The sequence below is a fragment of the Somniosus microcephalus genome, chromosome 11 (genome assembly GCF_052327205.1).
Source record: "Somniosus microcephalus isolate GS21.2 chromosome 11, FLI_Smic_1.0, whole genome shotgun sequence".
NCBI classification, from domain to species: domain Eukaryota; kingdom Metazoa; phylum Chordata; class Chondrichthyes; order Squaliformes; family Somniosidae; genus Somniosus; species Somniosus microcephalus.
The window spans coordinates 97,306,309-97,321,732 of NC_140997.1; the positions used below are offsets into that span (position 1 = coordinate 97,306,309).

Consider the following 15,424-nt stretch of genomic DNA (forward strand, 5'->3'; position numbering starts at 1 on the left):
TGTCCTTGCCATTCAACTAACTGCAAAAGATGCAAAGGTTTTTCGACATTAAAAATAAGGAAGTAGAACGATAACTTGTGATTGTCACGGAATTGGCCATTAACACTTTGAAATGGCTTTCCTACATTTCAACAGGACCAGCTTTGTAATATATCTGGGAAGGAAAACTTTATATAAAGACTAGACAAATCAACTGTGCATGCCTCTATTTAAAAAAAGATGTTTGAAAAGAAAACAATAAATGCAGGATGAATACGTTGCTATCACAAATGTGACCGATTCAATCTTCGTCGCGATGGAGGTTTATTCAAGAGAGAATTTTATCCTGCCGGAGCAGTGTGTTAATTAACTAGATGTGTTGCTCCAGGTTTTTGCCACAGCTGAGTTCCAAAACAGCGGTGATAAAACTCCTTGATATTTTTACTGTACCTTATTGTGTAAGTAGAGTAATAGCAAGCCGCTGCCTTGTTCATGGCAGATGCAGTGCACCAGTTTGGCAATTTGCTAAGGGTGTCTGTTCTTGTTGTGTAATTATATGCAGGACAGTACATCAAATTAAGCAGGCCTTCATGTTTTGAATGCAGTTTAAATGTATTGTATACATCTTATAATTCTGCAGGTATTTTTATGAAGTTTCAGTGATGCACAAGAGAAGACTTTTAAACGGTTTAGATTTTGCGTGTAAAAGCTATTTTGTTTTTGATTTTAGGCGATTGAAACCGCGTTGGATTGTCTGAAGAGTGCCAACACAGAGCCATATTATCGCCGCCAGGCTTGGGAAGTTATCAAGTGCTTTTTGGTAGCAATGATGAGCTTGGATGATAACAAACATTCGCTGTACCAACTACTTGCCCATCCAAAGTACGGACAGCATAGATTCAGTTTAGTGATTGAATGCAAAAGTGGGTTCATTCCATGTATAATCTGCAGCACTAGTTTCTCTTCACACAAGAGGCTTAAAAAAAAATACAATCGGGAATTTGTTAAACGCTCTTATTTTGTGACCAGATTAATCACTTTAAAAACCTGTTTCTATTAACATCAATAATTACAATTCTGGTTTCATTCAACGTATAACGAAAGTGCATGTGCTGTACACATTAACCGAAAAAGAAAATTTTTCAGTAGGGTTTGCGCTATAAGTCTGAGCATAATTACAACTGATGTATGTCAATCATTTTGTTTATCACTCATCGTGCTTTTTGCATTTTGGGCATGTTGAATGAACAGCATATTCCAGACAATGCTCTTAAATAATATATCGATTAGCATTCTGCCAGAAAATTATACTTAAACTTAATTGTTATGATAGCTTTACTGTTCCAGCAGCTGTCTCACTATTGGGATGCTTGCAGCTGTCACTCAGTTCCTGAATGCCATTACATGCCAGAATGTTGTGCGATGACCTGGGAAATGTTGAGTGATGGAGGTCAACATTTCGCCACTCCAGTGCTAAGCGGTTGTCTTGAGTGACCGTAACACTGTATACAATCCAATGCTGCCCTCCCAATAACAAGAACTTTTAGGACTTTCCGTGAGGGAAAAAGTGCGGAAGTTGTGCCAGCAGCGATAGAAAACTGTTACTCAGCAAGCTGGGTCTAAAGTCTTCACGCATCATTTTGGAGTGTCCAAAGTGAGCATGGCTGCATCGTAAATACTGGGACCATCTCCAGATTTGGGAGATGGTTATTGCATTACTAAAGTACCAAAATAAAGTTTAGCTTCAATTTAAATTTGTGTAAGCGAAGACTTACAAATAGAATTGATGCAGCGCCTTCCGTGAAAGGTTTGGTTACATATTAGGATGCAAATCATTATTTGGTCAAACTGTTGATTGGAAATAAAACAAATCATATTGGCTTACACTTCAATAATTTCCGGATGCTGTGGTTGCTATTTTTTTAAACATTAACTACTCAAATGAAAAAGCCAAGTCAACTTCTCTTATTGTAAGGCCTCTAATTTTAGAATAATTTGCTATCAGAAGCAACCTCCTTGAATTAACAAGTTAACCCAACAAGCAGCTGAGCCATACAGACCGAGAAGGTCTATGCTGATTTTAGCCAGGGAAGGTGATGGGACACTACAATCGGTCTCTGCACCCTTGGTATAGGGAGGGAAACCACTCTGATTCTACTGCTCCTGATGGCTAACTAGGAGCTGCTTGTTGGACGTGTGCAGATATTCGGTGCGGGTGGGAAATTGGCTCGGCCGCGAGGCCTCTCTGGTTGAATAACCCGCCAGCACTTGCTGTCAAAGTTTGTCTGTGAGCCACTGGCACTCGGCTGAGGTACTGCAGGCTAGTGCCTACTGAAACGTAACAAAGCGCTTGAGGGAAGGGGGTCTAAAATTGGCAAGAGGAAAAAAAATCTCAATAAAGGTGATGCTGATCTCTATCAAGTGATAAGGGCAGCAGCATAAGCATTTCTCCATCTTGCTGTAATAGCTCTTTTTGTCTGCCAAATTGATTAATATTTCAGCCTTTCAAATCCAAATGAAATGACTTGAGCACAGCGCACTGTAAACATTGAAACGTCACTCAATAATCGCATTTGGTTGTCAGTGCATGTACCATTTGGAACACATTTGCCTTATTTGCAGCAGCTGGCCCTAAATAGCTGTGATGAAATTGAACCATCCATCTTATTTGTGGTCAGTTGCTGACAGTATTAAAATGGAGTAATTGAATTGGGTCAGCTCTATCAAAATGTAAAAGAAACTCTTCTACCCGCTGTGCGATTTTCATGGTTGATTTGTTGATGATGTAGTGAGTGCTTTCTTGAATTAATTTCATTTTGTCTCCCAGCTTCACCGAGAAGGCGATACCCAGCGTAATTATATCGCACCGTTACAAAGCACAGGACACGCCTGCTCGTAAAACATTCGAACAGGCTTTGACGGGAGCATTTATGTCAGCTGTCATTAAAGATCTACGGCCCAGTGCTCTGCCTTTCGTGGCCAGCTTAATCCGTCACTACACCATGGTGGCAGTAGCTCAGCAGTGCGGTGAGTTAATGTCACCTACTGAATGGGTGAGATTAAATCGGGGGCGTTCTGACAAAGGCCTAGAATGAAAAGGGGGATATTGCTCTGGTTTAGTTCACAAGTATGAAATTCCTATCATAATTCACAAACACCATTGTGTCTATCTGAGGAATTAAGCCAACCCAGTGAAACTGGCCACAAGGCAGTATTCTAATACATCTCCTTTTCTACATTTATCGCTTTCAGCTTATTTTTTTAATGACACTTCCATTGTTCGGTGGGAGCGATATTTTGCTTTTCCAGCATGATTACGTGTACAGCTGTTCCAGCCATTTAGGTCTGAGATGATGAGAAATTTCTTCACTGAGGATTGTGAATCTTTGGAATTTTCTACCCCAGAGGGCTGTGGATGCTCAGTCATTGAGTGTATTCAAGACTGAGATCGATAGATTTTTGAATTCTAAGGGAATCGAGGCAAATGGAGATCAGGCAGGAAAGTGGAGTTGAGGTTGAAGATCAGCCATGATCTTATCTTATTGAATGGCGGAGCAGGCTCGAGGAGCCGTATGGCCTACTCCTGCCCCTATTTCTGATGTTCTTCTGTTTAGGCAAGTTAGCTGCCACATTCAATTAAGAAAGAAAGACTTGTGTTTATACAGCACCTTTCACGACTTGAGGACGCCCCAAAGTGCTTTACAGCCAATGAAATACTTTTGAAGTGTAGTCACTGTTGTAATGTAGGAAACGCGGCAGCCAATTTGCGCGCACAGCAAGCTCCCACAAAAAGCAATGTAATAATGACCAGATAATCTGACTAGTTTTGGCAGATACTTGCATGAAAGGGGTGCATTGCCCAGTGGCTGGCTGATGTGGTCGAACTTGTACCTTTTTATAATATGATGGCTCCCTTAACCCACCAACGATTTCATTCAGTGGTGTTTGTTTAGCAGTTGCCGCCCTTTTGCCTGCACTAATACGTAAATCATTAAAGCCATCATTTTAATTTTTTCGACATATAATTTGATGTTTTTATTTGCCGTTGCGGCATAGTTTAAAAGCCTTTGATTGTGTTCCCCAGGCCCATTCTTGCTGCAGTGTTATCAAGTAGGCAGTCAGCCAAGCACGGCCATGTTCCACAGCGAGGAGAATGGATCAAAAGGAATGGACCCACTTGTTCTTATAGACGCTATAGCCATCTGCATGGCTTATGAGGAAAAGGAACTCTGCAAAATCGGAGAGGTGGCTCTGGCTGTTATCTTTGATGTAGCAAGCATAATCTTAGGCTCAAAGGAACGGGTAGGTACTTTTGAATTTCTAATGATATGTGTAGAATTATGTCACCAAAGGATACTCTTTAATTTGCAACCTGTATTAAAGAATCTAAAATAGAAAGAAAGGAAGAAAGAACTTACATTTCTACAGCGCCATTCACGACCTCGGGACGTCACAAAGCGCTTTACAGCCAATTAAGTACTTTTGAAGTGTAGTCACTGTTGTAATGTAGGAAACATGGCAGCTAATTTGCACACAGCAAGCTCCCACAACTGGAATGTGATGATGGCCAGATAATCTTTTTTTATTGATGTTGGTTAAGGGATAAATATTGGCCAGGGCACAGGGGGGAACTCCCCTGCTCCTCTTCCAATAGTGCCAAGGGATCTTTTACGACTACCTGAGAGGGCAAACAGGGCCTCAGTTTAACATCTCATCTGAAAGACTGATAGCACATCCTGTTCGAGTTAATAAATTTTAGATCAGTAAAATTTCTGATATATTGGATGTTGTCAAATGAGTGACTTTTTAAAAATTCTGCTAGGCGTGCCTGTTGCCATTATTCTCTTACATTGTGGAGCGTCTTTGCGCCTGCTGCTATGAACAAGCTTGGTACGCTAAACTTGGAGGCGTCGTGTCCATTAAGTTCTTGATGGAACGCCTTCCTTTGATCTGGGTCCTACAGAACCAGCAAACCTTTCTGAAGGCTCTCCTGTTCGTCATGATGGATCTGACTGGAGAGGTACTGTGTTTTTCTTATGGGGAGAGGGGTACGTGAAGTTTGGTATGTTTTACACAACAAAAGTCAGCATTTCTAACTAGTTCATGCTAACAATCAATGTGTGCTCACACTGCAGTCAGGCTGGATGCGAACTGGAACTAAAAAAAAGAGTTGACCTCGATCAGCGTTTTTGTTCTTTTCCAAGTATCAAGTATTTGGGGTCATCTGCACGATTTCACATCCATTAAAATCAGTGCGCAAAAAATGGTACGGGCTACTGATCTGGGTGCCCTAATTGTTGATCTTCACTCCCAGTGCATAAAGCCCTATACTAGGAGGGCTAATTTATGAAATCTGCCCCATTGTTTCAAGTGAGACGAGTGTCTGATTATATTTCGGCGGACACATGTTTATGACTTGAGTTAAATGAACTGACGAATGTGATGTAATGGAACACTTTAGTGGTGGTATTATGTAGTAAAATAACACTAATTGTAATAATTGGCAGCTGTCCATGCACAGGAAAATGTGACTTTAACCGGTGACAGCACGTACAAAAATATTTACAACCACTAAAAGAAACTGAGAGGGCTGCATATAGGGTAACGTAGAGGGAGAGCTGCAGCAACCTCCGGATGTGTCTGACCTAAATTGCTTGATGCTACAAGTGTGTATAGAATTTCCTCGGGAACGTCCTTTGCACCTGCCGAACAGAGATGTCCATATGAACAAAGTAAAAAAATTAAAAAAAATATATATATTTTATGTGCCAGCACTAAATGCTACTTCTCTTAGAAGAGATGATGTGACCTGAAATTTGATGTTTGTCAAAATAGCAAGTTGGGTGAAAGAGACTTCTGGTAATTTAGAAATGGGGAAAATCCACCGGAATAAAACCTGGGTTTCAGGTACAATGGCGATGTGACTTTATGGCCAAACAACAACTTGCACTTTTAACATAGTAAATATGGCGCTTTTAACGTAGTAAAACATCCCAAGGCGCTTCACAGGAGCATTATCAAACAAAATTTGACACCTCGCCACATAAGCAGATATTGGGACAGATGACCAAAAAAGCTTGGTCAAAGAGGTAGGTTTTAACGAGGGTATTCAAGGAGGAGAGAGAGGTAGCAAGGTTTAGGGAGGGAATTCCAGAGCTTGGGACCCAGGCAGCTGAAGGCACACTCCAGGTGTGCTCTCAAGGGCCCTATATAATTGCAGTAAGACGTCTTTACTCTTATACTCAAACCCTCTTGTAATAAAGGCCAACATACCTGGACTATGCAAACAGATTGTATGAATTCCTGATGACAAATTATCATCAGTTTGCAGTGTTGTAAACTTTACCTGAAGGGATAATTCTGCTTCTGTTCAGGTTTCCAATGGAGCAGTTGCAATGGCCAAGACTACCTTGGAGCAGCTGCTCGTTCGCTGTGCAACTCCCTTGAAGGACGACGAGAAGTCCGAAGAGCTGCTCACAGCTCAAGAAAAGTCATTCCACCACGTGACCCATGACCTGGTGCGGGAAGTGACATCGCCAAACTCCACTGTGCGGAAGCAGGCCATGCATTCTTTGCAGGTGCTTGCCCAAGTTACGGGGAAAAGTGTAACGGAAATCATGGAACCCCACAAAGAGGTGACGTACAAATAGTGCACTATTTCATGTAACAGGAGGTGTGCGTCGTAACCTGTGATTTTCCACCTTTGACCATTGATGGAGAGGGAATCACTTGTAGGTCAGGGTGTCTTTTTAGGGCAAATGTCACCATGAATAACTAAGAGAACCCCATCCAATATAACATGGCTAGGCTAAGCCCCTGTCCTTTTGGGACGATCTTGTAATAATGAACAAAAATAGATGACCATCACGTTGGGATTATGTTCATTCTTCAAATGGAAAATTTTTCCGCCTGAGAGATCCTGAAACAATCAACTCTGATCGTTGACTGGGGTTGAACAGAAATTTCTGTGTGGTTGTGCTATCATGTTTAAGTTGCATTCTGGTGTCTCCTCTGGTAAAACAGATGGGTCCAGGGAAGGCACCTTAATGTAATGCTGTCTTGACATTGTCATGCCACCATCTTAAAGGGTCCCTGTCTTAGTATTTTATCCTGGATTTTACCATTGACAACCTGGTGACCTCTGCAATGAGTAATTCTTCAATTTCAAGTGCGACTACTACGAGGTGGATAATCTAACCTTTTTATTTCAGAGGAGTATTGACAGAGCTTTGGCTAACCCACCATTTCCATGAACGTATTTGCATTTAAAATGTGCATTATTCTACTTGAATCGTTCAGTTTCTGTGACTTGTGTTGAGAAGTGTATGTTGGTGCGGTACCGATCTAAATGCCGAATGCTAATTTGATCTTGGATTATTCCATGCGCTGCTAGGTGCTACAAGACATGGTTCCACCAAAGAAGCACTTGCTGCGACATCAACCAGCAAATGCTCAGATCGGATTGATGGAAGGAAATACATTTTGCACCACTCTACAGCCTAGGCTGTTCACCATGGATCTCAATGTAGTGGAGCACAAAGTCTTTTATACAGAGGTAAGGGCTGGATAACTCTACTTTCTCAGCTATTCTCTGCTTTCCAATGTGGAATTTTCTTGCCTGTTTCTATGGTCATGCATCTTGAGCAGTACGGCTTCACCAAAATTGCTAAAACGATAGTGATTTAATGGGGCGTTACTGTTTAACAAGTCATTGATTCACCAAAAAGAAAAGCTTTGGCTGCAGATTTAGCTCCTGAAGTTTTTTTGAAGTTCAGGCTTGCTGAGTTTATATCTACTGCACCCACTCAAGCCTTTTAGTTTCAAGGCCATCCATGTAGATACCTTTCAGTGGCTAGCGAGAGTCATTTACTTCAGGCATATATGTGTCTCGGACAGTTACATTCACAAGAATATTAGGGGTGTTAATGTTTCTGCACGTCATTCAGGAGACTGAACAGCTGCTGCAGAACTCAGTGCTTTCACACAGGAAGAAGCCTATGCACAGTACTGAGGGAGTGCTACACTGTCAGGTGCCATCTTTTGGATGAGATATAAACCGAGACCCCGTCTGCTCTCTCAGGTGGACATAAAAGATTCCATGGTACTATTCGAAGAAGAGCAGGGGAGTCCTGGCCAATATTTATCCCTCAACCAACACAATTAAAATGGATTCTCTGGTAATTTATCTCGCTGCTGTTTGTGGGAGCTTGCTGTATGCAAATTGACTGCCGCGTTTCCCTAAATTACAACAGTGACTACACTTAAAATGTACCTCATTGGCTGTGAAGCACTTTGGGATGTCCTGAGATCGTGAATGATCAGACCTGATTTGACCTCAAATTGGTTATCATAATTAACTTAACTACAAGTTCCATAGAGACTTACAGCATTTCCCCCCTGATTTACCACTGCACGGCAGGCCTTTTGAAACAATTTAAGTTTGCAATATACTTTCTGGCTCCCTTTCCTGAACAGAAATGGAAAGCAATGAATTAAGTGCAGGAGGTTGCTTAAAAATAGAGGCAAGTTTTTAAAGAGGTTTTTACAAAAATGGCTTATGCACTAAGTATTTGCACAGGCAGAAAGCTGTCCTCCGTAACAAATGTCTTTCGGTTGAACAAATGTCTTCCTGGATCACTGGGCCTGCTTCTGGGAAAGGTGGGACTTGTACAAGTCGGACGGGTTGCACCTGAACCAGAGCGGGACAAATATCCTTGCGGGGAGGTTTGCTAGCACTGTCGGGGGGGGTTTAAACTAACTTGGCAGGGGGATGGGATACAGAGGGAAGCTGAAATAGGGGGGGATGTGCTGCCAATTATGGAGGAAAAAACAAGTCAGCTTGGTAGACAGGGCAAATATATAAGGGCAAGGCTGGATGGCATCTATTTTAATGCAAGGAGTCTTGCAAATAAGGTGGATGAACTGAAGGTGTTGATAAACACATGGGAGTATGATATTGTTGCTATCACGGAGACATGGTTGAGGGAGGGGCAAGACTGGCAGCTCAATATTCCGGGGTACAGAATCTTCAGGCGAGACAGAGGGGGAGGTATAAGAGGAGGGGGTGTCGCAATATTAATTAAGGAGTCAATTACTGCAGTAAGGAGGGATGATATATTAGCAGGGTCCTCTAATGAGGCCATATGGGTGGAGCTTAAAAACAAAAAGGGGGCAAGCACTTTGCTGGGAGTGTACTATAGGCCTCCAAACAGTCAGGGGGAAATAGAGGAACAGATATGTAGGCAAATCTCAGAGAAATGTGCAAATAATAGGGTAATAATAATGGGGGATTTCAACTTCCCCAATATTAACTGGGATAGTCAAAGTGTGAAAGGCTCAGAGGGTGTAGAATTCTTAAAGTGCATCCAGGAGAGCTTTTTGAGCCAGCATGTAGAAAGTCCTACAAGAGAGGGGGCGGTACTGGACCTAATTCTAGGGAATGTGGCCGGCCAAGTGGAAAAAGTGCTAGTAGGTGAGCACTTTGGTGATAGTGACCATAATATGGTAAGATTTAAGGTGGTCATGGAAAAGGACAGGGATGGGCCGGTAATAAAGGTTCTAAATTGGGGGAAGGCCGATTTTAATAGGATAAGGCAGGATCTGGCCAAAATGGACTGGGATCAGCTACTTGTAGGAAAATCCGCATCGGAGCAATGGGAGGCTTTCAGAAGGGAGATTGAGATCATACAAGGGCAACATGTTCCCATAAATGTCAAGAGTGGTTCCAAAAACCACAGGGAACCGTGGATGTCAGGGGATATACGGGAATGGATTAGGAAAAAAAGGAGGGCTTTTGGTAGATACAAAAGGCTAAAGACAGAGGAAGCCCTAGAGGAGTACAAAAAGTGCAGGGGGATACTTAAAAAAGAAATTAGGAGATCAAGGAGGGGCCATGAAATAACACTGGCGAGCAAAATAAAGGAAAATCCGAAGATGTTTTATAAGTATATTAAGGGTAAAAGGATAACTAGGGAAAAAATAGGGCCCATTAGGGACAAAAGTGGCAATCTGTGTGTGGAGCCGGAAGATGTAGGAGGGGTTCTAAATGAATTTTTTGCATCTGTTTTCACTATGGAGAAGGACGATGTAGACATAGAAATAGGGCGGGGGGACTGTGATATGCTCGAACATATTAACATCGAGAGGGAGGAGGTATTGGCGGTTTTAGCTGGCCTAAAAATGGATAAATCCCCAGGCCCGGATGAAATGTACCCCAGGCTGCTGTGTGAGGCAAAGGAGGAGATTGCGGGGGCTCTAACACATATATTCAGGACCTCTCTGGCCACAGGGGATGTGCCAGAGGACTGGAGAACCGCTAATGTAGTACCATTATTCAAGAAGGGTAGTAGGGAAAAACCGGGGAACTACAGGCCAGTGAGCCTAACATCAGTGGTAGGAAAATTACTGGAAAAAATCCTGAGGGACAAAATTTGTCTCCACTTGGAGAGGCAAGGATTAATCAGGGATAGTCAACATGGCTTTGTCAAGGGAAGATCATGTCTGACTAATTTGATTGAATTTTTTGAGGGGGTGACTAGGTGTGTGGATGAGGGTAATGCAGTGGATGTGGTATACATGGATTTCAGTAAGGCCTTCGATAAAGTCCCGCACAGGAGACTGGTCAAGAAGGTAAGAGCCCATGGAATCCAGGGTGCCTTGGCACATTGGATACAAAACTGGCTTAGTGGCAGAAGGCAGAGGGTGATGGTCGAAGGTTGTTTTTGTGACTGGAAACCTGTGGCCAGTGGGGTACCACAGGGATCGGTGCTGGGTCCCTTGCTGTTTGTGGTCTACATTAATGACTTGGATATGAATGTAAAAGGTATGATCAGTAAATTCGCGGATGATACTAAAATTGGTAGGGTGGTAAATAGCGAGGAGGGTAGCCTCAGTCTGCAGAACGATATAGATGGGTTGGTCAGATGGGCGGAACAGTGGCAAATGGAATTTAACCCGGAAAAGTGCGAGGTGATGCACTTTGGGGGGTCTAACAAGGCAAGGGAATACACAATGAAGGGAAAGACCCTAGGCAAGACGGAGGGTCAGAGGGATCTGGGTGTGCAGGTACACAGATCCCTGAAGGCGGCGGAACAGGTGGATAAGGTGGTAAAAAAGGCATATGGGATACTTGCCTTCATTAGCCGAGGCATAGAATATAAGAGCAAGGAGGTTATGATGGAGCTGTATAAAACACTGGTTAGGCCACAGCTGGAATACTGTGTGCAGTTCTGGTCGCCACACTACAGGAAAGATGTGATCGCGTTAGAGAGGGTGCAGAGGAGGTTCACCAGGATGTTACCAGGGCTGGAGCGCTTCAGCTATGAAGAGAGACTGGGCAGATTGGGTTTGTTTTCCTTGGAGCAGAGGAGGCTGAGGGGGGACATGATTGAGGTGTACAAAATTGTGAGGGGCATAGATAGGATGGATGCTGAGGAGCTTTTCCCCTTAGTAGAGGGGTCAATAACTAGGGGGCATAGATTCAAGGTAAAGGGCGGGAGGTTTAGAGGGGATTTGAGAAAGAACTTTTTCACCCAGAGGGTGGTTGGAGTCTGGAACTCACTGCCTGAAAGGGTTGTGGAGGCAGAAACCCTCACAACATTTAAGAAGCATTTGGATGAGCATTTGAAATGCCATAGCATACAAGGCTACGGGCCAAATGCTGGAATATGGGATTAGATTAGACAGGGCTTGATGGCCGGCATGGACACGATGGGCCGAAGGGCCTCTATCCGTGCTGTATTACTCTATGACTCTATGACTCTATGAATACTTCCATTTAGTAAATGACTGTGTTCAACTTGTTGAATGCTTTTATCTTGTTACAGTTGCTAAATCTGTGCGAGGCAGAAGATGTTGCACTTATGAAACTACCGTGCTACAAAAGCCTGCCTTCACTTGTGCCTTTACGCATTGCTGCCCTGAGTAAGTGCAACCATGATAACTTAAAAAAGCAGAAAGCTCCTGTCTTCTCAAAACATCCAGTAGTTATTTTTACCCAAACTCTCATGCAATCTGGAACCACTTTGCGATAAATTAAGAGGCGGTTTGGGAACTGTTTTAATGCTAGTCTGTTTTGGGATTACTTTTAGAGGGAATTAGTATTTTGTACATTTGTGGGGTTCATAAAGATGTAGTATGGCTGATCGGCATATTGTAGCACTAATAATTTGTCGTTGTGAATGGAAGCTTGAGACCCCACTTAGCAATGCTGGCCAGAGGAAGATGTACGTGGCTCCTCCACTGGACTACTCTTGCATGCACCTTGATGGCATTTGGCAAAATTGCAGCATATGGTTTGGGAGCAGCCTATTCAGATGCTGGTATATGTGGCTTGAGGTGGGGGCTAGGGGGAGCAGTGAGGGGGGTGGGGTCATAGAAGGACAGAAGTATTTTTTTTAAGTAATGACTAACACAGTAAAGCTTGTCAGAAACCACCTGTGGAAAACAATTGTATTTTAGAATCCCATGTGGCCGGCACAATACTGAAGCATGATTTCACATGAGGCATTCCAGAAAACTCGGGACTGGAAAATCCCTAAATCTAACTCCATCAAAATTTGACAGGCCCAATAGAGCACACTGTGACAGGTCAGGGGACATTGAGCCAATGACCTGCTTTAAACTGCACAGTACAAGTTTAGTTTATAAAAAAAAAAAAAAAAAAACGTGCGGAGATTAGAAACCACTGCACTCGGCATTATATTTTTAACAAGACATTTATGCTCTTAATGTATCCCACAGCATGGATTAAAAAGTAAATAAAAATAAAGCATTAACGTTTGCTGTGTTGGGACAAGACTGTTTCAGTACATTAAAAAGGAGGAAAGTACTTGATTTAAACACTTTTCCCATACTTCCTTTGTTTGTACTTTCTCCCTCATACTTATCGTATAGGAACAGGAGGAGGCCATTCAGCCCCTCGAGCCTGTTCCACCATTCAATTGGATCACGCCTGATCTGTATCCTAACTCCATCTACCCGCCATGGTTCCGTATCCCTCTACCCTTACCTCACAAAAATCTATCCGTCTCAATTTTGAAATTTTCAATTGACCCCCAGCCTCAACACTTCGGGGGAGAGAGTTCCAGATTTCCACTACCCTTTGTGTGAAGAAGTGCCTCCTGACATCACCCCTGAATGGCCTGGCTCTGATTTTAAGGTTATGCCCCCTTGTTCTGGACTCCCCCACCAGAGGAAATAGTTTCTCTCTCTATCTATCCAATCAAATCCTTTAATCATCTTAAGCATCTCCATTAGACCACCCTTTAATCTTCTATACTCAAAGGAATACAGAATCATCAGTGTTTGCAAGCAAATATTGCCACAGTGTTTTTCAATATAATTGTCTCCTTACACAATGTATTATCTTGGCTGGTGAATGTAATTGAGTTAGTTTTCCCTCCCTATGTACCCGCCAATGACCCAAACAAACTTTTCGAATATAGCTGTGCGCCCTAATTCACACATTGCGGAAGTTGTTCACTGGTTTACGTTGTTTTGCTAGTTTGTGTGAAGAGTAAAATTGTGCTCCTTCACTTTCCTTCAAATAGACGCCCTAGCTGCCTGCAATTACCTGCCTCAGTCACGAGAAAAAATCATTGCCGCGTTATTCAAGGCGCTGAACTCGACGAATAACGAACTGCAGGAGGCGGGAGAGGCCTGCATGAGAAAGGTCAGTTATGTTGTAGTAACGCAATTCTGAAGTTGCTATCCAGACGCGCGTCGAAAGGAATCCAAACTAAATGATGTTCAATGCAATATTAACATTTACCAACATGTCGCTGTACTTTTACACTGTCCGTAATTAGAATAATTTTTAAATTATTAAAAAATTGTATTCTTAACAGACAAAATAGTGATGCAGGCTGTACTCATTGTCCTAATTAACTGGTAACTTTTCCCCAAATCCCATTAGCAATATTGGTATACAGTGTGTAGAAATGACAGCAACGTAGTTTCGAAGGTCCTCCCGACAATTGCAGGTCCCTGCTTAACATTTAGTCATCTGCCAGGTGTATAATGCCTGATAATTCATTAATTTTTAACGCTAATTTTTTTTTTTTGATTTATCCAATAATTTGAATTAAACAACATAAATAACACAGCAAAATTGGGAATTGGGTACTAAAAAAATTCCTTTTATCAGAATTTTAAATCAAAATAAATTGGAGTTTGAGTGGACTGTACATGTAACTCATGAAAGGAAACTTATTATTTTTCAGAAATTACTTTTCCTTTTGCAGAATATTAATGTAAAGCTGGGCTACTGTCATAAATGCTGCTTTTACAAACAAGCCCAGTAATTGATATTGGTATGGTTATCATTGACACTAGAACCACAGAATGTGTTTCATTTTTGAACATTCATATACAAGCTATTCTGGAAACAAGACCTTTTTTTTGGGCTGTGTGATTCAAGGCTGGAGCCGAGGTGAGCACAAACCACGCCAACCTCTTGGACAGTAGTTTGTTGCTGCCTGAACCTCTGGCTACGTTACGGTCTTGAAGCCTCTTACACGAGGCCCTTAGCAGCCCCCTGCTTCTGAACTATGTTGCTCAGAATGTGAGCCTGATATTCTTCCACAAAGCAATCACGACAGAAAGATGGTAAATCCATTTTTGTTTTGGTATGGCTTGGCTGCCATGGTGCTTGCTCGTTTCTGTCTCCAACCAGCAATGGTGGTTTTTTTTTTAAAATTGGTAAAATTGATTATTCGTTATCTAATAAAAATGCACGACGACCTTGAGTGGAGTGTCCTGTTTATAATGCAACACTATATGTAAAGCACTTTATTTTTACTGAACTATGCAGGATTTAATTACCAATTGTGCTAAATTTTATTGTTTTTAATTGTTTAAAGTTTCGTTTTACCTTTTTTATGTTTTCCTTTTTAGTTTTTGGAGGGAGCTACGATTGAAGTGGATCAAATCCACACACACATGCGGCCACTCCTGATGATGTTGGGTGATTATCGCAGCCTGACTTTAAACGTCGTGAATCGCTTGACGTCTGTTACGAGACTTTTCCCAAACTCCTTTAATGATAAATTTTGTGACCAGATGATGGTAAGTGTGTGAGCAGCTTTATCAGTCACAATACTGACATGTTGTTAAAATTTAAACCAGTCTAGAATATACAATGGATTTGAATTTGCGTCGGGCAATACCTCCGATCCGCAAATAAAATGCCCGCGTACCTGGTGGTCCGGGAGGTACGGAGACTCGCGGTAGAGGCCCACGTATCCCGGGGCGAAGGCGGACCGCAAGCACCCCGGGAATCACGTGGGCCGGCCCACCCAATAAAAGAAGGGAATCCCCATTCATACTTACGGGAGTTCCGTACGTACGAAAATCCCATAAGCATGAATGGGAATGCCCCATAAAATACATCTACACAACAAATAAATACAAAAAAAATTACATATTTAAAATGAATTAAAATACC

At 42.3% G+C, this 15,424-nt stretch overlaps 1 protein-coding gene across 1 annotated transcript in view; it reads left to right on the plus strand.

Moving 5' to 3' along the window:
• trrap (transformation/transcription domain-associated protein) overlaps positions 1-15,424 on the plus strand; it is a 227,597-nt gene that overhangs the window by 62,914 nt on the left and 149,259 nt on the right. The window contains exons 20-28 of the mRNA XM_085999960.1: positions 710-861; positions 2,807-3,006; positions 4,064-4,281; positions 4,802-4,999; positions 6,354-6,614; positions 7,373-7,534; positions 11,805-11,901; positions 13,530-13,651; positions 14,875-15,045. Of these exons, the coding sequence (XP_085856086.1) occupies positions 710-861; positions 2,807-3,006; positions 4,064-4,281; positions 4,802-4,999; positions 6,354-6,614; positions 7,373-7,534; positions 11,805-11,901; positions 13,530-13,651; positions 14,875-15,045 (1,581 nt within the window). The remainder of the gene's footprint in view (positions 1-709; positions 862-2,806; positions 3,007-4,063; positions 4,282-4,801; positions 5,000-6,353; positions 6,615-7,372; positions 7,535-11,804; positions 11,902-13,529; positions 13,652-14,874; positions 15,046-15,424) is intronic.